The sequence below is a fragment of the Scyliorhinus torazame genome, chromosome 16 (assembly GCF_047496885.1).
Source record: "Scyliorhinus torazame isolate Kashiwa2021f chromosome 16, sScyTor2.1, whole genome shotgun sequence".
Classification (NCBI taxonomy): domain Eukaryota; kingdom Metazoa; phylum Chordata; class Chondrichthyes; order Carcharhiniformes; family Scyliorhinidae; genus Scyliorhinus; species Scyliorhinus torazame.
In genome coordinates, this window is record NC_092722.1 from 185597179 (window position 1) to 185622004 (window position 24826).

The window sequence follows — 24826 nt, forward strand, 5'->3', positions numbered from 1 at the left end:
CCCCCATGCTGCTGCTCGATCTTCGCCCCCCCGCCATCTTGTTATTTCCCTCTCGTTTCTGCCGCTGCTCCAAAGCCACTTTTTCCCCGCTCCACTTCTGGTCTCCATACACCACGGAAGGGGGATCTTGCTCTCACCTTCCCACACGGGGATCGGTCAAAAAAGTTCCGTTGGGGCTCCTCTGGAGAGCCCAAAGTTTGTTCTAGCTGGAGCCGCCGAAATGTGCGGCTTAGCTCCGCATCACCGCAACCGGAAGTCAAGCTGTTGCAGGGTTGCGATGAAATTTCTTGGGCATCAAAATCTCTGGAGCGCAGTCCACCGAGCCTTGTGATTTATCAAGTTAAATGTTTTGGTTAGGTAGATTAATACATGAAGACTTACTGGTGTTGTTCCTGACATTTTTCTTGGATTTGTCTGGCAACCGAGACAATTTCAGAAGTTCCTCTGGAAGCTCTAAAGCCACACTGAATTTCTGGGTTCAGCCACAGGCAATTCAGGAGAAGGTGTGTCAGAATTAACAAGAGGAACAGACCTTGATAGTTTTACCATGTGGCAGGTGGTACGTGCTGTGCCAACCAAAGGGAAACTTGGCACGCTATCGCAGCAATTTTGAATTTCTATTTTATTATGAGAAGTTACGTATGATGAAGTCAGGAGTCAAAAATTCCCAAAATACTGAGATTTCAATTAGTAAATTTAACATTTATTTATAAAATGAAATAAAACTTAAATATGCGATTATGTTTACACAAGTTAGAATTAATCTAACAAACATTTTCCCAAAAGATATTTAGTTGGTTGTCTTTTAGATAACAGTTCCTAAAGATAATTAATCTATAAATATTCCAGTAAATTTACCACAAGGCACCCACTGTTGCTTTTGGAAACGTACATCACAGGGCTTCTCTCTGCTGTAGGGGATTCCAAGAGCTTTAGAACAAAACCAAACTTTTGAAAACAACACAGACGCTTCTCTTTCTGATCGCTGAAGACTGTTTGACATTGCCTCTTTCACAGTTCTGTCCCAGCAAGGCACTCTCTTTGAGATCTTGCATGGCCACACTCCCAGCATAACATCCAACCTCTCTTTTAAATATATTTTTCCTTTTTCATCTTTTTCCCAATTGTTTGCAACATCTCTCTGAACTTAACTGTCTTCAAAATATAAAAATAATTAATTGCTCTATTGTCCCACCCTTGAGTCAATTAAAACTTAAGAACTTTTATGACCTTCCCTTCAGTTGTTAAAACCTTTTAGTTTCCTTTGAAATTCAACAGCTAAAAAATCCAAACCTCACTTATCCCCTCATGCAAATGTCTATCCATGTTGTGTTTACTTGTGGAACATCCAATCTGACTCTATTCACTTCAAATGCCTGCTTTTCACACCTAGGCCTTTGATGTTTTAAACTTTGCAACCCCACTATCTTCAGTTTAACTAAATTAATCTCTCTCACGCACAGCCCTGCTCCTAAATCCATAAATGGAACTTTGATTTGAGCAAAAGCCCACCTATTTTGAAGACCAAGGTCGGAATACCGTTGGGACTGCCGGCTTTGTTGTTTTTCATTTGTTTGATTGCCTATTGCAGCTCTCATATTGGTGGTGGATTGCACATGGATTCTACCACAGGGTACTGGGGGATAGGCAGAGGTGTATCAGCTGCCATTATGGATTCATGTTTGAGAGGTTGTTGGAAATGTTCTTTCCAGTGTTGACGGATGGCATTGTTATTATGGAGACCAAATCTTGTGAGCAAAGGGGATTGTGTCCATGTCATCTTAAGTTCGTAAGTGGGACTGGTGACTTCAAAAGGTCTTTGCATGTCATGATGATCATCATACTGAACCAACATCAATAAAATGGATTATCTGGTCATTATCACATTGCTGTTTCTGGGAATTCATGTTTCCTACAATACAACAGTGACTGCACTTCAAAACCTTCATTGATTGTAAAGTGCTTGGGATGTCCTCAGATCATGAAAGTTATTATATAAATGCAGGTTTTTCTTTGTTCTTTTAACTTTACAGTTTTACCATCATACACAACCTGTCTGGATCAGATTAGTCAACTCAAGCCTAAATTGCATAATGTTCTACCAAGTAAATTTCCTCATATTTGGAATCACCTTTGTTACTTGCTTCAGTATCCTCTGAAGGACAATAATATTCTTCATGTAATTGTTCATGAAGCCACATGGAGCACTGAAGATAGACTCTGAAAAACAACTCCACACAGTACTTAAGGTGCTAACCCCTAGTGGTTTGATCATATAACATTAGATCATGTGACCTTTAACTGTGACTAATCACATGACATTTAATCAAATGACATGCCCACCGTTTGCAAATATTTTTGCATTTACATTTTGGATTCTGCGTCTCATACCAACAAAACTACCCCACTACCCTTTCCTTCCTGCCTGACCTTACGAAAATTTATATACCCTGAAATTTAGTTCCCAGCTTTGATCTCCTTATGACCACCTCTCTGTAATGGCTATAAGACCAAACCCACTAACCTCATTTTTTGTCGAAAACGATGTGTATTTACATAAAGAGCCATTAGTTTTGCCTTTTTACCATTATTTCCCCCCTATTTACTGCAGTTTTTTAATGTTTGTGTACTCTGTCGCTTCCTGTCACACTCTAGGTATCATTACTTAAATAGCTGGATTGCAGTGCTGCCAGTTCCTTTGCTTTGTAAGCCTATCTATCTGCTCCCCAAAACCATCCCTCTCCTCTGTTTAGTTTAAAGCCCTCTCTACTTCCCTCGCTATGCAGTTTGCAAGAACACTGGTCTCTGCATGGTTCAGATGAAGGCCATTCCAATGATACAGCCCCCCATTTTCCCCAGTAATGATGCCAGTGCCCCAAGAAACGATACCCACTTCTCCCACACCAGTCTTTGAGCCATGTATTCATTTCTCTAATTTTGTGTACTCGGTTAATTTGCTCAGGTAATAACTCCGAGATTATAACCTTGGAGATTCTGTTGTTTAATTTAGTGCCGAACTCCTCAAACACGCTACATCACCTATTTTCTCATTGACATGCCTTTGGATTCTCCCTTAGGGTGATCATTATTGTCTGCATGAAAAACTCTGGCCATTCCCCTGATAAGTAAATATCTTTACACAGCTTAGTAAACATTGATGTTAATTTTTTACCCGTGTTTTTAATTAAATCTGTAGGTATTTCATCTATGCTAGGTGTTTTTCCAGTTTTTATCTAATTTATTGCTGGTCTTATCTCACTCGAGTTAGGTAGATAGGCTTGGATTGGGTTGTTTTCGCTGGAGGAGAGAAGATTGAGGGGCGACCTGATCGAGGTGTACAAGATTATGAGGGGCATGGACAGGGATATGGAGCAGCTGTTCACCTTAGTTGATGAGTCAGTTACGAGGGGACACAGGTTCAAGGTCAGGAGGTTTAGCGGGGATTTGGGGCAAAGCTTTTTTACCCGGAGGGTGGTGACGGTCTGGAATGCGCTGCCTGGGAGGGTGGTAGAGATGGGTTGCCTCACATCTGTTAAAAAGTACCTAAATGTGTCTTTCTCAGGGTACAAGTTAAATCTAGACAAGAGTGAATATTTTGTGGTGTCTCTGCCAGGGGTGGGGGCAGGGGTGGAGGGGCTGCCATTCGGTAAGGCTGTGACTCACTTTAGATACATGGGGGTGTAGGTTGCTCGAGATTGGGGGGGGGGGGGGGGGGGGGCTTTGTAGGTACAACATTTCTAGTTTGGTGGGGAGGGTGAAAGCTGATCTGGGAAGGTGGGATGGTCTCCCTCTGTCATTGGCGGGTCGGGTACAAGCGGTTAAAATGAATGTGCTGCCGCGATTCCTGTTTATTTTTCAATGCCTGCCGGTCCTCCCGCCACACCAGGGCACAAGGTGGAGAGGTTGATCTCCACCCTAACAGGATCCGCCTTTGGGCGATTAACTGGTCCCTTAATCAGTTTTCTAGGAGCGTTTTAAAGGAAGAAAAAATAGTGGTGAGGGCTAGGATGGGGTTTCCAGAGCTTATGGCCTGCGCAACTGAAGGAATTGCCACCAATTACACGATTAAAATTGCAGATGCGCAAAGGGTCAGAATTGGAGGATGCAGATGTGAAGATTTGAAGGGCTGAAGGATTTTGCAGAGCGAGGGTGGGGTGGAGCTTTTGAGGAATTGGAAAAAAGGATGAGAATTTTAAAATCAAGCCATTTCTCAACACAATTATCCTGTTGAAAGTGATACTACCTAGAAAAATTAGTTATCAAGGGTACCTCATCAACCTCATCATTCGGACAGAAACTTCTTAACGCAAATCCTTATAAGTAAGGTTTGCAATAACAGAAATCTGGTTTACATATGCCAAGTAGGCCATTTAGTACCTGGGGCCTGTTCAGCCATTCCACGGGATCATGCTTGATCTGTGATCTATTTCCGTATATCCACCTTTGACCCATGCAAGAGTCAATATCTTCAGGCAAAATAAGAAAGGGGGTGAAGTGGGAATATTCTAATGCACTATACACTGTATATTGGTTTTATTAAGATTAAAAGTTTTATTGAAAAGATCTTCAACTCCTACAGAGTACTAAGCAGTAAAAAGGAAACACAAGGCCAAATAAGAAAGAGCTAGTCAATGCGGATGATGGGTTCTTGTTCCATTACGGTAATGTGGAGCAGAGGCAATGCTGCTGTCCAGTGAATTCTGGGTTGGTGCAATGAATCCCACAGCTGAATATTATTAGAACTGTGAATGAGCTCTTTATTGCATTGTGTTTATTGCCAGTTTACTTTTAGTAGAATGTTATAATGAAGCAGCTTTCTGTGTTTGTTTCTCCTCAGGTAAATCCCACTTGGCGATAGTACAGATAGTCAATGATAAGGGAGAGTGTGATCCTTTCTATGAAGTATTGGGTATCGTCACATTGGAAGATATAATTGAAGAAATTATAAAATCAGAGATCCTGGATGAAACAGACATTTACAGTATGTATTGCTTCCTGCAGTATCTCCATGAGAGATGTAAACAGCTTGCTGTTAATATTAATAGTTTATTGATTAATGAAATGGCAGCAGGTTCCTTTAGTGGCGTTGCCAGTGTGCAATTTTCTTTTCAACTGTCCTTTTCTGAATCAACCACTTCCAGTTCTAGGCATAGCACAGTTAGATGCTGACTTGAAGTTTTCAGAGGTAACACCCCTCAAATAGTTCCACAGCACCTTAGAGATTTTAATATCTGTAAAAATCCAGTAATAGTTACCACACCAAACAGTTAGATCTCTTTGGGGTTGCTTCTGAGGTGAAACAAGAAGCTTGCTTTTCTAGACAGGCTTTCTTTACAGACATTGCTTGCTGGGAGTTAAACAGCTATTCCTGCTATTGGCTGGGGTCTGAAAAATAGCTCATCTCCTTAAATAGCAATAATAATCTTTATTTTGTCACAAATAGACTTACTTTAACACTTCAATGAAGTTTCTGTGAAAATCCCCTAGTCGCCACATTCCGGCGCCTGTTCGGGTACACTGGGTGAGAATTCAGAATGTCCAATTCACCTAACAGCACGTCTTTCGGGGCTGGTTTCCCTTTGATCTTCCCATATCTGACCTAACTTCTTTTAGAACTCAGTCTTAATGACCTTCATTTCTTGATTTTAGCTTTGAGCATAAAAGCAAAGTACGCTCACTTCATGAGTCCTTTCTTTACACTTCTCTTTTCACACATTCTATCTTTCTTTGAAGCCCTAAGACCTGATTCAAATCTGTTCATGTTCTGTTCCCCCATTGTTACTAACTTGCCTTAGGTAAAGATATTTTTGCAGTGTTGCTAAGATCATCAACATGTCAAAGGCATGTCAAAGGTCCATCAACACCGCAATGCTGCCCTGCCTTAATTAGCTTACATTTTCTCACAGTTTATAAAATGTATAACCAGCAGAAGATACTCCAGTATTTTGGAGTTCCCTGATATTTTCATGTCACCACTATTTTCCTACAATACAATCTACATAAGAAATTAAATCAGTATTGCCAAAACCCATTTAAAAGCTGCACTCATGCAACCAGGGAACATAGATACTTCCAGGACTTTCATGGTGCACCACCTTTTTCTTAAATATTGAACATTCTAGGGTTTCACAGGAATTGAAAATATGTGGAGAATATATGGTTTTTGATCCTTTCTGTATGAATGAAAATACAAAAGTATTTTCTGCAACATGATTTTGGCTATTTGGCCACATACAGAAACATTGTGTATAGTTGTCCTGACAGCTCAAGTATACATTAATTAGGAGTGTAACCAGTCATGTTTCTTGACCTTGCGCTATTTCTTCTCCAGTTTTATGAGTACTTTTGCGCCTGCTTGTGAAATCATATTGAACTAGTGTTAATTGTACTCAGCTGGTGTGTATTAATTGGGAGCCTATCCATAAATAGGAAGAGGCTGAAAGGGGTTTTCTTTTGATGGAGTGCATGGTATGCAGTGTGTGTCTTTGTACATAAAATCTTGAAAGACCAGGCTCCAGTGTTTAATCCTTCACCACCCAGCTCTCCGAGTTGTGACAATCCGGTATTAATGGGGTGTATGGATGGGTACTAATTATCACAAGAACTAAACTATACTGTAAAGCATTTATTTGATAAGATTCAGAGATAGAGAAGGCAAAGTAGGAGGTTGAAGCATGGCCCAGAATATTTTTAAATATGGAAACTAATATTAGCAAATATAGTTGGTTCCAGTTCAGATTTCTAATGGCTTATATTTCCTTTACCTGATGGCTGATGTTGCATCTTTCCGCAGCCCTGAAGGCTACATTGTTACTTGGCCAAATTTGAAGACTTCCTGTTGTATAGCAGGACAAAGGGCCAGTTATTTCTCGAACAGCAACCACAGATGCTTGAAATTACTTTAGCACTTTAAACAGCAGTGCAGCCTAATGACACTCTATCCACTCTTGCTTAATTTATCCATGCTTGACTTTGAATGACAGAAAAAAGGCACTTTCTACGTATGGTCATTCTGAATTTTCAAGTGACCATGGATATCTTTTTTCGGGATTCCAGAAACTTTTAGCTCTATCTGCTTGTCTTCCCTGCTGCTTATATGCTGACCCTACCTGGACGTAATGCCCAATAGATGACACTTCTCTAATGGATATATCGGAATATATTGAATCAGAATCAAAGGGACTATCATAATCTTCGTCATCATCTCCGCATCCATATTTTCTTCAGGTTCCACTGTTACGTTGTGGTCCAGTTCATCCTCTTCAGAGTTACTTAAAAGCAAGGCTCCTGGCTGTAGATGGAAAGGATTTCGAGGAGACGTGTCTTTTTTCACAATGGAGGTATGTGGACCTATATAGGAGCTATTGAATTCTTCTGTAGATCCCAGCACACCTGTGAAGAAGAAGCCAATTACTATTTGCAATATTGCCAGGAGCTACTGCATTTCCTTAGTGACCCTTGGCCAATTGTAACAGTGGATTATAGCGTAACACGCATGGACAATCTTTTCTTTGAGTGCCATATGACAAAGTTGTGTTAAATTTTGAATGGTGCCTGTGGCTTTGTTGCATTTAGCCAAACTCTTGTTTTTTTTTTGAAATAGGTAATAAAACATGTAAGTTTTTCTACTTTGATCATTTCACCTTTTAGGATGCCATATTATTTGGATATGTGAAGATGATGTTGAGTTATTGATGATGGAGAATGTAGCTAAATTTACAGATTTGCATCTATGGTGTCAGTCCTGGCTCAATTGGTAATATCTCTGAATTAGAAACTTGTAAGTTGAAGTCCTATATCGAGACATGAGCACAAAAATCTAGCCTGGTGCTGCAGTGAAGCACTGAGAGAATGCTGTGCTGTTGGAAGAGCTGTCTTTTGAATAAAATATTAAACTAAGGCCTCATCTACGTAAAATACCCAATGGTGCTATTTCAAAGAAGAGCAGGTGAGTTATCCCAGGTCATGAAAGATACTGCATAAATCCAAGTTTTTATTTTCTTTCTATCATTTGCAATTCAGCATAACAATAAATGCTGTAGTGGAATAAACTAGGCATTTTAATACAGGGTATCTGTGCGTAAGAAGTATAAAAAGAAGAAAAACATTTACTTTATGACTAAAGTTTATCAAAATACAGTATTTCCAAACAATTTGCAAGTGAACTTCCTGGCTACCAAATTTCTTTCCAGGTGCCTTTGAAACTATGCCCTCAAAGCCAAACTCTCTCTTCCAAAATGCCTCAAGCAAACAATTGGGCAACATTCTTCTTTACCATCATATGATGGCCTTGCTATATTTAAACTTCACCCTGCAACGTTGAACGGAACTTGATGCGCAACATCCACACACTCTGCCTGACCTGTTCAACTTGTTTACAGATATGCATTTTGACTCCTTCCCACTTGTCTTGTGCCATTTTGACTTGAGGTGTTTTGATTTGGAAATGTTGCCCAGTTTCATGATCTCTGTCACCAACGAATATCTTCTTGTCTCTTGTTCCTTTACTTGATGTTTTCCTTTCTCTATATGGTCAGTCATGTACATTTACGGTGTGCTCTCTTTCATTCTCTCTCTTTCTCTCAATAATTTCCGTACTGCATGAAGATTTGGACTGCAGTTTTGACTGCACACTAAATTTCCTATAACATGCTGATGTATAAACTTGCTGATGCCTAATGGTGTTTTTCAGCTCAACATTACTGAACAACAGCTCACCTCAGTCTCGTCAGTAGATTCACTTTTACACGGCAAAGGCAATGTACCAAAATCATAATTATGCATTGATGTCAGTTTTAAGTGACAGTAATACTTTTAATAATATACTATTATGCTCCTAACCAAGTAGTTGGGAGATGGAATCGTAACATTGAATTCCGTGTTGTGTCTTGAGGGGAACTTGTGCCACTTAAAACACCTTGTCTGGTAGCTTAATCACATCCTTGAGAGGACAGTTTTTCTCCAAAACAATGTGTTTAAATTGCCCAATTAATGGAGACTTCCGAGGAGCATTACCAAGCAGTCACCTGGGCAGATGACCACAAACTTAGTCAAAAAACTCAGGTTTGCAGACAGTCTGGGAGGAAAGAGAGATAGAAAGATGTAGAGGTTTAGGTAGGGACTTTCAGAGCATTAAAGCTTGGGTGGCTGAAGGCATGGCCACCAGTGTTGGAATAATTAAAATCAGGGATGTTCAAGAAGCCAGAATTGGAGGAGCGTAGATATCTCTGAGGATTGTGAGGTTAGAACGTGGAACATAGAATTTGCAATGCAAAAGGAGGCTATTTGGCCCATCGAGTCTGCACCGGCCCTTGGAAAGAGCACCCCACTTAAGTCCCACACCTCCACCCTAACCCAGTAACCCCACCTAACATTTTTGGACATTAAGGGCAATTTAGTATGGCCAATCCACCTAACCTGCACATCTTTGGACTGTGGGAGGAAACCGGAGCACCCGGAAAAAACCCACGCAGACGCTGGGAGAACATGCACACTCCACCCAAGCCGGGAATCAAACCTGGGATCCTAGCGCTGTGAAGCAACCATGCTAACCACTGTGCTACCGTGCTGCCACAGCAGAGATAGTGGGAGCAAGACCACAAGGGGGTTTGAAAAGGTGGGTGGGAAAGTTAAACTCGATGTGCTGCTTAGCTGGGGGCGGTTTAGGTCAGCAAACATGGGAGTTATGGGTGAATGGGATGTTCACGAGTTAGGACATGGGCAGCAGAGCTTTGTATGATCTAAAGTTTGTGGAGGGCAGAAGGCTGGAGGTCCATCAGGAATCCATTGGAATAGTTGAGTTTAGCGATAATGCGAGGGATAAGGGTTTCAGCTGCAATTGAGCTGAGGCAGTGGTGGAGCTGGGAGATGTTACGGAACTGGAAATAGGCAGTCTTAGTATGGTGCAGATATGTACTCAGAAGCTCACCTCAGGTCAAATATATCACCACGGTCTGGTAGAGCTTCAAAGTCACAAGTGAGAAGAATGGAGTCAATGGCTAGAGATTAAAGTTTTTAATGGGGACCAAAGACAACGGCTTCAGCCTTCTCAGAATTTAATTGAATTAAATTCCTGCCCTTCCAGTGCAGGATGTTCGCAGCATCAGTCCAAGGAGCCTGAGTAATTCATTTGGATAATTGAGGGATCACAGTAGCAGGTCCCTGCAATGGCAAAAAGGGATAGAGCAAACTAGAGCTTGTTTTTGACCTCACTGATTAAATCCTTCTGTATGTTAATAAAAAATCTTCATTTTACAATTGCAGCTGACAATAGATCAAAGATAATTGCTCACAGAGAAAGAAAGCGACAAGACTTCTCCCTGTTCAGAAGCTCAGCAACCGATGAAAGAACCAAGATTTCACCTCAGCTTTTACTTGCAACTCACCGGTTTTTAGCAACAGGTACTATCGACTGACTGAAGTATTGTTTCCTGCTGCTACAACTGCTTCAGATTTTTTTTGGCTTTTTATTTTATTAGGGGCTTTTCACAGTAACTTCATTTGAAGCCTACTTGTGACAATAAGCGATTTTCATTTCATTTCATTTTCAATTCATTCATTATTATTAAAATCTGTAACAGTTAGAAAAATGTAGGTGCTTCCAAGTTAGTTTGTGCACAAGTGTCATAACTGAACCAGTACAAATAAGGTCCGAGCAAAACAACGTTATAAATTGTAGAAATTCAAACACAGTTAACCTTTTGAATCGTTGAGATTTGCTGGCTTGCCCCTCACTGTCCTTTGTATCAACAACAAGCATTCTTCCCATTCATTCAAGTTCTACATACAAATGGAAACATTGTTCTTGTTGAGGGAACATAAAATCCTGTAGCAACGATCCATGAAAGTATAAGCAGGAATAGACCATTTGGTCCTTCAAACCTGCTGCACCATTCAATGAGATCATAGCTGATCTAATTGTGGCCATAACTCTACTTTCCTGCTTACCCCTCATAGCCCTTGACTCCCTTGTAAATAAAATCTCAACCGTGAACATATTCAATGACCCAGCCTCCACTGCTTTCTGGGAAAGGGAATTCCAAAGATTAACAATCCTCTGAGAAGAAATGTCTCCTCATCTCCATCTTAAATATGAGACCCCTTTATTTTTAAACTCTTCCCCTTAATTCTAGATTCCTCCATGAGGGGAAATATCTTCTCAGCATGTGGCCTATCAAGCCCGCCTCAGAATCTCATATGTTTCAAATGGATCACCTCTTATTTTTCCAAACTCCAATGAGTATAGGCCCAACTTCCTTAATGTTTCTTCTTAAGACAACCCCTTCATCTCAGAAATTAGCCTAGTAAACCATCCCTGAATTGCTTCTAATGCAAGTATATCTTTCCTTAAATAAGGAGACCAAAACTTCACACGATATGTGTTGTCCCATTAGTGCCCTGTATAGTTTGTTATGACCCCAGTTGATATTTCTACTGGACAGTCAGGTCCCAGAATGGAACCTTGACTCAGTAGACTGTAATCTTTATTTTTGCGTAGAGACATCAATGATCAGAGTCTTGATCAGAGATTGCCAATTAACATTTAACAAGATAATAAAACATTTATTAAACATGAAAAGATTGACTATAATACAATATTCCTTCACCCCCACCTAAATCTTCACAGATCTGCACAGATTTCCAAGGATAACACAAGTTACAAAATATATCTTACTCTATCATGTTCTTGGTAAGTACACAGTCCATGTAAACCAACAGGCCAACTGTGGCCAGACACACACCACTCTAAAACCAAGTGGCAGACACCACCTAATACAACTTCTGTGGATTTCTCATCAAATTCTACCCAGTTGCTTATCACGACTGGTCTCACTGGAATCCACTTCCACGCGAGTGTTTCTAAGCTTCACTTTCGGAAAAACATCACATCGTCAAATCTTCTCACAAGCATCACCTTCTCTTGATGCCTTCACTTCGGATCCACATCCAGGATTTAAATCTCTTCTTTCAGTATTCCTATGGGCTGGATTGCCACATGCATTCAAGCTTCCACACAATCTCTCAGGTACCCAACTGTGCCAACAGAACACTACTGCTTCACAGGCTGTATTAAGGTATCACCAACCTTGGGATTACTTCAGATGTCTGACTTCCCGCTAGCCGATTTCATCAAGTTTGCACCTTTCAGCTCTATCTATAACTAGGAGCCTCTCTCTGCCCCTTTCTTTAGCTTCAGTGAGCAGTACCTTATTCAGATTCCAGTTCTTTGTTCCTTTGACGTCAGTCTTCCAGGGACTTCTCTTTTCATTCCCTACTTTTTAGAACTATCTGTTCTTTAGCTTCTTGGTCTTGCTTGCTGTCCCTTACTCCATTGCCCTACCTCTCTGCTGGCAGATTTTATGAGAGCTACTTTCTTCTCCGGAGCGTGGCTCCAACTGAACCACAAGTGCTATGTTTCTCAGTGTGGGGTCCTGGTTGCTAAGCAACAGCATAGTCTTTCTTTAAACCTTGTTGTTTTCACTTTTAAACCCTTTAATTACAATGCAGGCACAGTTCGAAATGAAACGAAAACCCACAGACGTGCAAGCATCTTTGTTTCACATGGAGATAGCTAAAGCTTTGACCCTTTCTTACATAGAAACACAAAATTAAACTTTACCCTGTTTTTAATACCCACAAATACAAATATAGATTACTTAAAACTACCTGTTTCCTGACAAGTTGTAGCAAGACTCTTCCCGACTTTTATACTCCATCTGCCTTGCGATAAAAGCCATTTGCCTTTCTAATTATTTGCTTTACCTGCATACTAGGTTTTGTTATCCATGTATGACGACACCCAGATCCCTCTGTATCACACCATTATACAATCTCTTTAAATTTGAATAATGTTCAGCTTTTTTATTCTTCCTGCCAAAGTGAACAACGTCACATTTTCTCACATACTTCATCTGCCAAATTTTTGCCCACTCACTTAACCTATCTATCTTACTTTGTAGACATGACGCGGAGATGCCGGCGTTGGACTGGGGTGAGCACAGTAAGAAGTCTTACAACACCAGGTTAAAGTCCAACAGGTTTGTTTCAAACACTAGCTTTCGGAGCACTGTTCCTTCCTCCGGTGTATCACCTGAGGAAGGAGCAGTGCTCCGAAAGCTAGTGTTTGAAACAAACCTGTTGGACTTTAACCTGGTGTTATCAGACTTCTTACTTTGTAGACTCATTGTATCTGCCCACAACGTGCTTTCCCACCTATTTTTGCATCAGCAAATTTGCCGACAATTCATTTAGTTCCTTCATCTAAATCTATATTGGGTTTAGTAATGCAGATTAGGATTAAATAGCATCTTAATGTGTTTCGCTTCAAATAGAATGAATTTAGAAAATTTAGTGTGTGAAGGCTCCCTGACCAAGATCACTGCGTGAGGCATTAGGCTTGTGTTTGACAAAATTATTTGAGGATGTAACAGAGTAGATAAAGGGGAAAGCAGTGCATGTAGTTCTTGGATTTCCAAAAAGCATTTTGTAAAATGCCACATAAAATTGATTATAAATAGATGAGGCTGCAGCATTGATCTCTGTAGTACACCACTAGTTATTTTGCCAAGTTGAACCTGACTCATTTATGCTGACTCTCTCTTTCCTGTAAGTTAGCCAATCCTCTGTCCCCAACACTATTAGCTCTTCTCTTGGAGAACCTTTTAATAATTTTGTCAAACACAATTTCTGTTTTTTAACAACCTAATGCCAAGTGCAGCAAACTTGTCAGGTGGCCTTTCATACACTTGTTTTCTAAATTCACTCTATTTGAAGCTAAACACTTTAAGATGCTATTGAAATCAGAATCTGTATTACTAACCTTAATAATGTACTGTCTTTTGTTTCTTGGTCTCTCTGTGTATAATTCATTGCCCCTCAAATCAGAATTTTTTCTTGACTGATAGATAAGCAGTTATTGGCTCCCTTTCAATCAACCCAGCTGTAGCCTTGGCTGATATGTAAAGTTTTAAAATTGTTTTCATGAAAGAAATGATAGTCTGTTGATAATTTAAAAGTTGCATTAAATGACACAATATATTTTGTGCCTTAAAAATATTCAAAATGGCATATAATTTGAATTAAATGACTTAAATGTGTAGTGATTATGAACTGGGAGGAATTAGGTAAAAATAATCATGTTTTTGTTAGAATGTGGAAAGCATGGTGATATCAAAATATTAAAGACATTCAAGTTCACATAGTCAAACCAAGCTAACTGTTTCTTTCTCAATTGAACAGAGGTGGAACCTTTTAAAAGCACACATATATCAGACAGGATTCTGCTAAGACTTCTGAAACATCCTAACATCATCTGGGAGTTAAAATATGACGGGGGAAACAAAATGTCCCCTGACCAACATCTTTATCAGCGGAATAAACCTGTTGACTACTTTGCGCTGATCCTACAGGTATGTACCTGTCTAAATTCCTTGCTCTTTCATGGTTATTATGTGTATGGAGCACTAATGTATTATATGGAGGAGATGGTGGCGTAGTGGTGATGTCACAGGCCCAGGCTAATGCTTTGGTGACCTGGTTCAAATCCCATCAGGGCAGCTTGTGGAACTTAAATTCAAATTAATAAATCAGAAATACAGAGCTAGTCACAGTAATGGTGACCATGAAAACTATCATAGACTGTTGTTAAAATCCATCTGGTTCACTAATGTCCTTCAGGGAAGGAAATCCGCCATCCTTGCATGGTCTGGCCTGCATGCAACTCCAGACCACTGCCGTGTGATTGATTCTTAACTGCCTTCTGAAATGGCCTAGCAAGCCACTCAGTTCAAGGACCACTAAGGACGGGCAACAAATGCTGTTCTTGCCAGCGATACCCGCATCCCGTGAAAAAATAAAGAAAAAAACAAGTGTGTTTCAAAGCATCTAGAAAGCTGCAGATGGAAATCAAAGTATGAGGCAAAAATGTCTCATTTGACCTACTGAGATTGCTTCAATTAGAATGTGAACCCTTAGAGAATATTCCATTAATTTATTATACTTCATTTCCTCCAGGAGGTAGTCATTCATAGGTAAGTTTTCTAAGCCAAGAAATATCCTTGGCTCCTGAAGGTAATAGGCTGAAAGTTCCAGGATATCAGTTTAATATTACAGTTGGGCTGTTCAACCCAAACATTTTGCTATGGACACAGTAACAATTTGACTTCCTAGTAATCAGTTACAATTTTATAACATGTTTTCTCCCCACAATATTCTGTCTTCCTTTGATGGTTTCTTCTGGTGCGTATTTCCATACACATTGGTAGTCATCTCGTACTGCATTCAAGTACCCATATGCAAACGTGTTTAACTAGACATGGTATCACAGCCAAATTCGAATGCTGCTCAATTAACACCCATTGATGGACCCTTTTTTTAGCAGTGGTTGTGGGATAGATCAGGCGTAGGAATGCTCCCTGGGTGCTGAGTCCAATTCTAGCAAGCTTACCCCCTCAGCTGTATCAGCATGTTAGCCATAGAATGGAGGTCAAACCTGGCACATAATACTAGCTGTGCCTTTAGCAAATAGACCATTTTGGAATTTTTACAAATGATCTTTTTAACAAATGGGGAACTATTGTGTTCAAATCATTCATTAAGTGTGGATGTTTTACCCCAATGGTTTTAGAATTCTTTGGCATTACAGTGCATGTTACCAGCAGAGAAAATAATCTAATAGAACAGAGTACTTTTAAAATAATCTAATAAAGCAGAGAACATAAACTCACACCGCTGATCATAAATCAAAAGTCAGGTGCTTGGTGGTGGCTGAGCATAGAATTTATAGAATTTACAGTGCAGAAGGAGGCCATTCGGCCCATCGGGTCTGCACCGGCTCTTGGAAAGAGCACCCCACCCAAGGCCAACACCTCCACCCCATCCCCATCACCCAGTAACCTCACCCAACACTAGTCCAGTGTTATGACACCTGATTACTTTTCTCTTTATTCATGATCTTTGAATGTTGTCTTCTCTGATGTCCTGCCAATATTTCCCCTTCAGATAAAATTCTGTATTGCGTGGCACTTCTTAATCTGGCTTTCAGATCAGCTCATAAATAATTTTAATGGCACCTATGTCAAGCAAACCCACTTCATTTTGATTATCTTAACCTCACTTCTGAATCTCCTTGCTCATCAGAAATTTGTCAAATCTCTAAGTATCAGGAAGCCTCACTGTATTCAGTACAGCTCACTTTCCAGATGAGGTAAGAGGTATAGGTGTGAATGTGATGGATTGCGAACGAGACAAATGTAAGAGGTATCAGAGTGGCAAAATATGAATTTGCACCTGCAAGTCACCTGCCTAACTTCCTGATCTTGGTCACTGGAGGAGGTGAGAATTGAAGGCTAAACACTTTTCGGAGGAAATAGAATTGAATCTGAAGGCCAAATGATATATATAGGGATCCAAAATGGGCAGTCTTTAAAGTTGTGAGTGGGATAAATTGAATAGAAGTAAGCAGACTTTTTTTTAAAAACGCATTTTATTCAAACTTGTATCAAAGTAGGTTACAGCGAATAAACACCCCGTGAAACCGCAGGAAGTTGTACAGGTCACCCAACCATGCTGCTACCCCCGGTGGTTATGCCGACCGCCACCCCAGCAACATTCATCGCCGTGCAATCAGAGGCGAAGGCCATGACATCGGCCTTCCTCCTGTCCATAAGCTCCGGCTTCTCTGAAACCCCAAATATCGCCACCAAAGGGACCGGGTCCACTCCCTCCTCCACCATCCTGGCTAAGACCGTGAACACTCCTGCCCAGGGTCTTCCCAATTTTTCACAACCCCAAAACATGTGGCCATGATTCGCTGGCCTCCGCCCACACCTCTCACACTCATTTGCTACCCCCTGAAGGAACCCACTCATTCTTGCCCGACACCACCTTGAACTGTATCAGGCTCATCCTTGCACAAGAGGACGTTTACTCTTCGCAGTGCGTCACTCCATACTCCACAAATGATCTCCATTCCCAACTCCACAATTGATCTCCATTCCCAACTCCGCTCCCCATTTCTCCTTGATCTTCACCACCTGCTCGCTTCCTTGCTCCCCCAGCCACTTGTATATATCCTCAATTCTTGCCTCCCCTTCCACATCCGGAAGCAGCAATCGCTCCAGCAGGGTGTACCCCGGCAATCTAGGGAACCCCTTCCAGACCTTTCGCGCAAAGTCCCTAACCTATAGATACCTGAACTCACTACCCCTCGGCAGCTCTACCCTCTCCCTTAGCTCCTCCAGACTGGTGAACCCTTCCTCCAAATATAAATCCCTCACCTTGACCAACCCCACTTCCCTCCACCTCCTGTATACACTATCCATCCCCCCCGGCTCAAACCCATGATTCTCGCACAGCGGCGTTAGCACCGAAATCCCTTCCACCCTAAAATCTCTCCTCACCTGATTCCATATCTTCACCGTGGACTGCACCACTGGGCTCCCTGAATACCTGCTCGGAGCCATTGGCAATGCTATTGTCACCATAGCCCTCAAACTAGACCCCTTACAAGATTCCTCCTCCATCCTAACCCACTCTACCCCTTCTCCTTCCTACCACCGCCACCCAATAATAATGAAGCAAGTTTGGCAACGCAAACCCCCCCCCCCTGCTGCCTCTGCCTCTGTAATAACCAGACGTATTGACACACTATCTGTTTATTGCAGTGCTCAGTAATGTGTTACTTAAATGTGACTTCATGCAATGATTGTTTCACACAGGGAAAGGTGGAAGTTGAAATAAGCAAAGAAGGCTTGAAATTTGAAAATGGAGCTTTCACTTATTACGGTGTGCCTGCACTATACCCTATGGTTTCTTCAGGTAGTATTTTCTCTTTTTTTAACAAGTTCATAAGATAACTTTTAGAGCATTTATTTTGAGATGTTTGAAGGAGCTGAAGCTTTATTTTACCAGCTTCAAATAAGCTTCTACAATCATAGTTAATTTTGCTTGGTTCACTTGTGCACCATTTTAAGAAAGGATACGTTTATTATTTTAGTATCAAGATGTTAAATTGAAAATGGATGCGATTATAATTGTAAACTTTTAATGATGTTCCCTTTGTCTGCCAGAGGTGTGGCACTGTTTCTAACTACCTCTGCACACATGAACAATGCAAGCGGCTGAATGAAGTTGCCTGAATTCCCCAGTTGGTTGCATTGTTAATTTTTAACAACTGTGGGAGGCAAACATGTGCTGGTTAGGTGGATTGACCACGCTAAATTGCCCCTTAAGTAGAAAAGAAAAATAATTGGCTACTCTAAATTTATTTTTTTTAATAAAAAGTTAACTGTGTTTAAATTTATAAACCTGATGACTGTAGTTAGTTATTGGGCTGCAGAAGACCATGGGTACTTTAAAATAAAAGTTAATATCAACATTGTTGTGACTCCAGGTCGAGGGGGCTGGAATTGCCCAGCGCACTGGCCCAGGATGTCGTAACAATCTGCATTATTGTACCCAGAAGATTTATGGGCAAAATCTTCCAGTCCCGCACTGGCAGGTTCGCATCCAGGACTTGGAATCTGGATCTGTTTGTAGTCCCGATCCTGTTGCCGGGACTACAGAGCTGATTGGCCAGCAGCTTTCTGAGCCGGGACTTCACCCAAGTAAATGGGCGGAGGTCCTGCCTCCAGCCAGTTCCCCTTCGTGTGCTGAATGATTATGAGGCTGCTCGCCAAATCTTCAGGTGGCAGGATGGGAAACTCTGCCATCTGAAAAAAATCCTGCCCTGCGTTGCAAAACTGACTATTCTACTTCATTTCACCATAACATGTTCCTGTGACGGGCGGCGCAGTGATTAGCACTGCTGCCTCACAGTGCCGAGGACCCAGGTTTAATCCTGGTCCCAGGTCACTGTTCGTGTGGAGTTTGCACATTCTCCTTGTGTCTGTGTGGGTCTCACCCCCATAACCCAAAGATGTGCAGGGTAGGTGGATTGGCCACGCTAAATTGCCCCTTAATTGGAAAAATAAATTAAAAATCTATAACCAGTTCCCTTTTGCGATACTGAGGATCTGTGATAATTTATTGTGATGGACTATTATAATTCGTATAGTTGTTTATATATTTCCGTTCAATAGTTGTAATTTTGGTTTTGGTCTGTAAAAGCTTCTTTGAACTATTAATTCAAAAGCAAACAAAATGTGGATATTGGAATTCTTTAAGAACATGGTGGAGATACTCATTCTGATGAATGCTCACTTCAATTGAAACATAAACTCTGTTTCTCCCTCCACAGATGTTACTGACTTGAGTATTTCTAGCATTTTCTGTTTTTATTTGTGCTACCAGTTGATTAAGATTGAGAGACTAACTAATCTCATAAAGTCCTGTATAGAAATAACTATAATTAGCTTAATTGTTAACTTGGTTCCTGCACTGACTTCAACAGTAACATTCAGTAAAGGTACAGAACTAGCTGTTGTGAAAAGACTGTGCAATTGAGTGAAAGACAGTTTAAAAAGTGCAACTAATATTATTGGTATTCAATAGGTTCCTTTTCAGAAGAGTCTCTTTCCTAAAACATAATAAAGATCAGTGAAAATAGAGTGTAATGGAGTCTTAATGTAAATTGTGATCAGTCATTTTCTGTGTGGTAAAAACTTAAACCATTATTGCCATGAAATTGGTACCTGCTATATGAATGTCTTTGTTCCCTGGGGATACACCCGGATGTTGTAAATTGTGTATTAAGTTTGGGGGTGGAGGAAAAGGAATAAACTACCAAATACTAACCGTATTTAATAACTCTGGATGGGTGAATTAGGATGGGCGAAAGGAATTTTCTCATCCTTGATTATCTGCTGAATGACTTGATGCACAGGATCACATTTTCTAATGGCTCCTGAGGAACAGAAAAAATGACATTGTTCATTGCTTGAGCAATAGCTATGGTTTTTTGGAGCAGAGGTACTCTAATTTTAACCTCCTGCTGGGATGTGCACTTTTCCCAAAAACTTGTGCAGCCCAGAGAAATTTTAGTTTAGTGCAAATCATTACATATTCTTCCATTGACTAACTATGGGAATATCATACCCCTCTCATGCAACCTGCCACAAATATGCTCACATTTTTCTCCTGTTTTCAATTAGGGAAGGCGGTACCAATGCACATGACCGAATTACCTTCCCACCCTCTTGTGAGATGCTTTAAACAATTTCCTTTGATAGCTTCTCTGAGTTTATCCAGCAGGCTATTGAGCCATTTGAATGAGGAAAGCTCCAGATCTGATTCCTAGGCTACGCTGTCTTAGCTGATCTCCTCCAGGGCAGAATTGGAGGCATTCCCATTAGCCCCAGCTCAGTGGGTTAGGAGAGAAAAATCAGCTAGACGTTTTGCTCCTTATCAGATGAGGACTAGATTGGTCTCAGCTGTGATGTCTGCAGAAATCAAGAATCCTGCTGATGCTCATTGTCCAGCCTTGCACATGAATACTGACAACTTGGGCAAAATCCCAGAAAGTGACACTTTTGAAATCATTTTCGGGAAAGAAGTCAACATCTTGAGAAAATTGGAAACATAATTTGTTATTTGACTCCATGTCCAATAGAGAAACTATGTAGGATGCAGTATGGATAATGTGGCATTCTTTATAACTTTTCCTGTGGTGTCAATAGCAGTCTCGTGCAAATATAAATAACTCGGGTGACAAACGAATCCAACTTGCATCAAAGCCATCGGAGGTGATGGTTAATATGACGTTTTGCTATTTTGTTTCGATTAACATTGGTCATTAACTTCTAATGGTATTTCACTTAATGGGCATGCCTGTTTTCCATTCTAGCTTTGTTATGATCTTTGTGCATGATCGCCGCCAATATTAAATTTGTTAGGAACTCCGAAGGCAAAGAATCAACAACATCATACCCATGAGACTGAATATTGACTGTGGTCATCTTTTCTATGCCTTGACTGTAATTATTTTTGCTGAAGCAGCATTATAATTACATGGATTTTTAATTAGTTAAGACAGCAGAAATATCTGTGTTCTCGGACATTACTCCTCCTGAATCGGGAATTGGCACATGATGCAGTTAAACGCTGAAATACAGAAGTTGCTGTAGTATCTACACTTCTGTTGATCCTGTATCAGCAATCAGTTTGAAACCACTGAGCTAATACACTATTAGTCTTGCTGTAATATCCTTTTGTGATAAAGTTACACCGTGTTGATTGAGGAAATTTTTAAATTTTTTTAAATTAAATAAATCTTAGCTGCGGCAGCCATGTGAGTGTTGGGTAATGATTTATTTTAGAACTCTGTTTCCCTCGGATTTGATGGGGATGGTGGTAAAGCATTTGGCTTTCAGTGAATGATTTAGTGATCAGGCTGCCTAGGAGATAAACAATAGAAAGGGGGAAAGGGTCATCATAAATTAAGTTATAAGGGTGCGATTCAATGTTCAAGCAGTTTAGGTTTTAGGTTTGAGAACAAGCTGGCTGAAGGAGAGAAAATATTTCTCAGAGTTCAGCTGAAATTTTGAGTGTTGGCTAAAATAGTTTTAAATCACCCCTGGGAAATGCCTTTAGATATATGCAGGTGAGGGCTTTTGTGAGGCGACAGGTGAGGGAATTCCCGTTGCTCCCGGCACAGGAAGTTCAAGATAGGGTGATCTCGGGTGTATGGGTCGGGGAGGGCAAGGTGTCGGTAATACACCAGGAGTTGAAAGAGGGGGAAGCGCTGGTAGAAGAGTTGAAGGGTAAATGGGAGGAGGAGCTGGGGGAGGAGATCGAGGAAGGTCTGTGGGCTGATGCCCTAGGTAGGGTTAATTCCTCCTCCTCGTGTGCCAGGCTCAGCCTGATACAATTTAAGGTGGTCCACAGAGCGCACTTGATGGGGCGAGGTTGAGTAGGTTCTTTGGGGTGGAGGACAGATGTGGAAGGTGCTCAGGGAGCCCGGCGAACCATGTCCATATGTTTTGGTCATGCCCGGCACTGGAGGGGTTCTGGAGGGGAGTGGCGGGAACAGTATCTAAGGTGGCGAAAGTCCGGGTCAAGCCAAGCTGGGAGCTAGCAATATTTGGAGTAGTGGACGAACCGGGAGTGCAGGAGGCGAAAGAGGCCGGCATTCTGGCCTTTGCGTCCCTAGTAGCCCGGCGAAGGATCTTGCTAATGTGGAAGGAGGCGAAGCCCCCCAGCCTGGAGGCCTGAATAAATGATATGGCTGGGTTCATAAAGTTGGAGAGGATTAAGTTCGCCTTGAGAGGGTCTGCGCAGGGGTTCTACAGGCGGTGGCAACCGTTCCAAGACTATCTCGTGGAGGGTAAGAGGAAGGTCGGTCAGCAGCAGCAGCAACCTTGGGGGGGGGGGGGGGGGGGGGGGGAGGACTGCCTGGGTGGGTGGATGAGCAAGAGATAACATGAAGGGTTGGGGAAACTGGCACGTACGGGTGAGGGCCAGTGTACAGAGCTGTGTAAATATATAATTTTGCCATGTATATATCTTGCTCTGCGCGATTTCTCGTTTTTTTTTTTGTTACGAGAGGGGGGGGGTTATTGTTTGTAAGGGAGAAAAATTGTGTTAAAAAACTTTAATAAATATATATATTTTTTAAAAATAGTTTTAAATCTTGCTAACTAATAATAATCTGTATTAGTGCCACAAGTAGGCTTCCATTAATACTGCACTGAAGTTACTGGGAAAATCCCCTAGTCGCCACACTCCGGCGCCTGTTCGGGTACACTGAGGGAGAATTCAGAATGTCCAATTCACCTAACAAGCACGTCTTTCGGGATGTATCGGAACTTGTGAAGGGCTGTTGACAATGAGTTGAACTTCAGGGATAACCAAAGCCAAACTGCAATAGAGTTTGCGATGCAAAACTAAAGAAAAATAATGTTAGAACCATCAGAGTTCTGGCGCGAGTAAGTGGAATGCCGGTGAAATCACAACCCTTAAATGAATAATTGAAGCAGAACTTAGACTAAGCACAGTAAGAAGTCTTACAACACCAGGTTAAAGTCCAACAGGTTTGTTTCGATGTCACTAGCTTTCGGAGCGCTGCTCCTTCCTCAGGTGAATGAAGAGGTATGTTCCAGAAACATATGTATAGACAGATTCAAAGATGCCAGACAATGCTTGGAATGCGAGCATTAGCAGGTGATTAAATCTTTACAGATCCAGAGATGGGGTAACCCCAGGTTAAAGAGCTGTGAATTGTGTCAAGCCAGGACAGTTGGTAGGATTTCGCAGGCCATGTCGCACTACATTCATCCCCCACCATCTGGCCTGTGAAATCCTACCAACTGTCCTGGCTTGATACAATTCACACCTCTTTACCCTGAGGTTACCCCATCTCTGGATCTGTAAAGATTTAATCACCTGCTAATGCTCGCATTCCAAGCATTGTCTGGCATCTTTGAATCTGTCTATATATATGTTTCTGGAACATACCTCTTCATTCACCTGAGGAAGGAGCAGCGCTCCGAAAGCTAGTGACAACAAAACAAACCTGTTGGACTTTAACCCGGTGTTGTAAGACTTCTTACTGTGCTCACCCCAGTCCAACGCCGACATCTCCACATCATTTAGACTAAACAGTTAATCTTCTAATTTTTGGTTAAGTATCTGACGTGAACAATGTAATTTAAAGAGTCTGTTCGATTCTACATACCTGAGTTCATGACACTTTTGTTATCTTTAACATAACTGACTATTTAAGACAAGAGTGTATTCATTAGAAATCATGTTCTTTGAGTTTTAGATAGTACAATTATTTTGATTTAAGCTGTGGATTTCGCGGCTTTCGTTCTTTGAGTAAATACATAGAAACATACAAAGAACAATACAGCACAGGAATAGGCCCTTCGGCCCTCCAAGCCTGCGCCGATCACGTGTCCTTTCTGGACCAACCGTATGTATCCTATACCCCTTCTGTTCATGTGCCTGTCCAGATAAGTCTTAAAAACATAGAAAATAGAAGCAGGAGGAGGCCCTTGATGCCTGCCCTGCCATTCAATATGGTCATGGCTGATCATTCAATTCAGCACCCTGGTCCTGCCTCTCTTCTCCCTACCCTGCCCCCCCCCCCCCCCCCCCAACCCACGCACACACATCCCTTGATTCCTTTAGCTCCAAGAGCTATATTTAATTCCTTCTTGAAATTTCACAAAAGTTTTGGCCTGAACTTCGTTTTGTGGCAGTGAATTGCACAGATTCACCACTCTCTGGGTGAAGGAATTTCTCCTCCCCATAGTCCTAAAAAATTTACACCTTATCCTCAAACAGTGATCCCTAGTTCTGGACTCCCCCACCATCGGGAACATTCTTTCTGAATCTACCCTGTCTAATCCTGTTGGAATTTTATAAGTTTCTATGAGATTCCCTCTCACTCCTCTAAACTCCAATTAATCCTAACTCTTCATATGACAGTCCCGCCATCATAGGAATCAGCCTGGTAAATCTTCACTGCATTCCATAGCAAGAACATCCTTAAATAAAGACACCAAAACTCTACACAATACTCCAGGTGTGGCCTCACCAATGCCCTGTACAATTACAGTAAAACATCTCTATTCCGATACTCAAATTCTGTCACTATGAAGGCCAACATACCATTTGCCTCTTTACTGTCTGCTGTACCTGCGCGCTTACTTTCAGCGACTGTTGCATGAGGACACCAAGGTCTCGCTGAATACCCACTTCTCTCAATTTACACCGATTCAAATAATCCGCCTTACTATTTTTGCTACCGAAGTGGATAACCTCACATTTATCCACCGTATAAAGCATCTGTCATATATATACCCGCCCAGCCTGTCCAAATCACGCTGAAGCAAGTCTGCATCCTCCTCACAGCTCACCCTCCCACCCAACTTTGTATCATCTG

The 24826-nt window shown here is 41.4% G+C and overlaps 1 protein-coding gene and 1 long non-coding RNA gene across 4 annotated transcripts in view; one reads left to right on the forward strand and one right to left on the reverse strand.

Annotated features, from left to right (window-relative positions):
* Positions 1–24826, forward strand: part of cnnm1 (cyclin and CBS domain divalent metal cation transport mediator 1) — an 85084-nt gene that overhangs the window by 21161 nt on the left and 39097 nt on the right. For all 3 annotated transcript variants that reach the window (XR_011935570.1, XM_072479599.1, XM_072479600.1), the window contains exons 2-5: positions 4838–4981; positions 10264–10401; positions 14239–14408; positions 17718–17817. Coding sequence is in view for 2 of the 3 variants with exons in the window: in XM_072479599.1 (XP_072335700.1) it covers positions 4838–4981; positions 10264–10401; positions 14239–14408; positions 17718–17817 (552 nt within the window). In the remaining variant the exon portion in view is untranslated. The remainder of the gene's footprint in view (positions 1–4837; positions 4982–10263; positions 10402–14238; positions 14409–17717; positions 17818–24826) is intronic.
* Positions 4976–24826, reverse strand: part of LOC140393297 (uncharacterized) — a 75916-nt gene continuing 56065 nt past the window's right edge. Inside the window, exons 3-4 of the long non-coding RNA XR_011935571.1 lie at positions 19735–19843; positions 4976–7392 (exon numbers count right to left, since the gene is read on the reverse strand). This is a non-coding gene — a long non-coding RNA (uncharacterized lncRNA). The remainder of the gene's footprint in view (positions 7393–19734; positions 19844–24826) is intronic.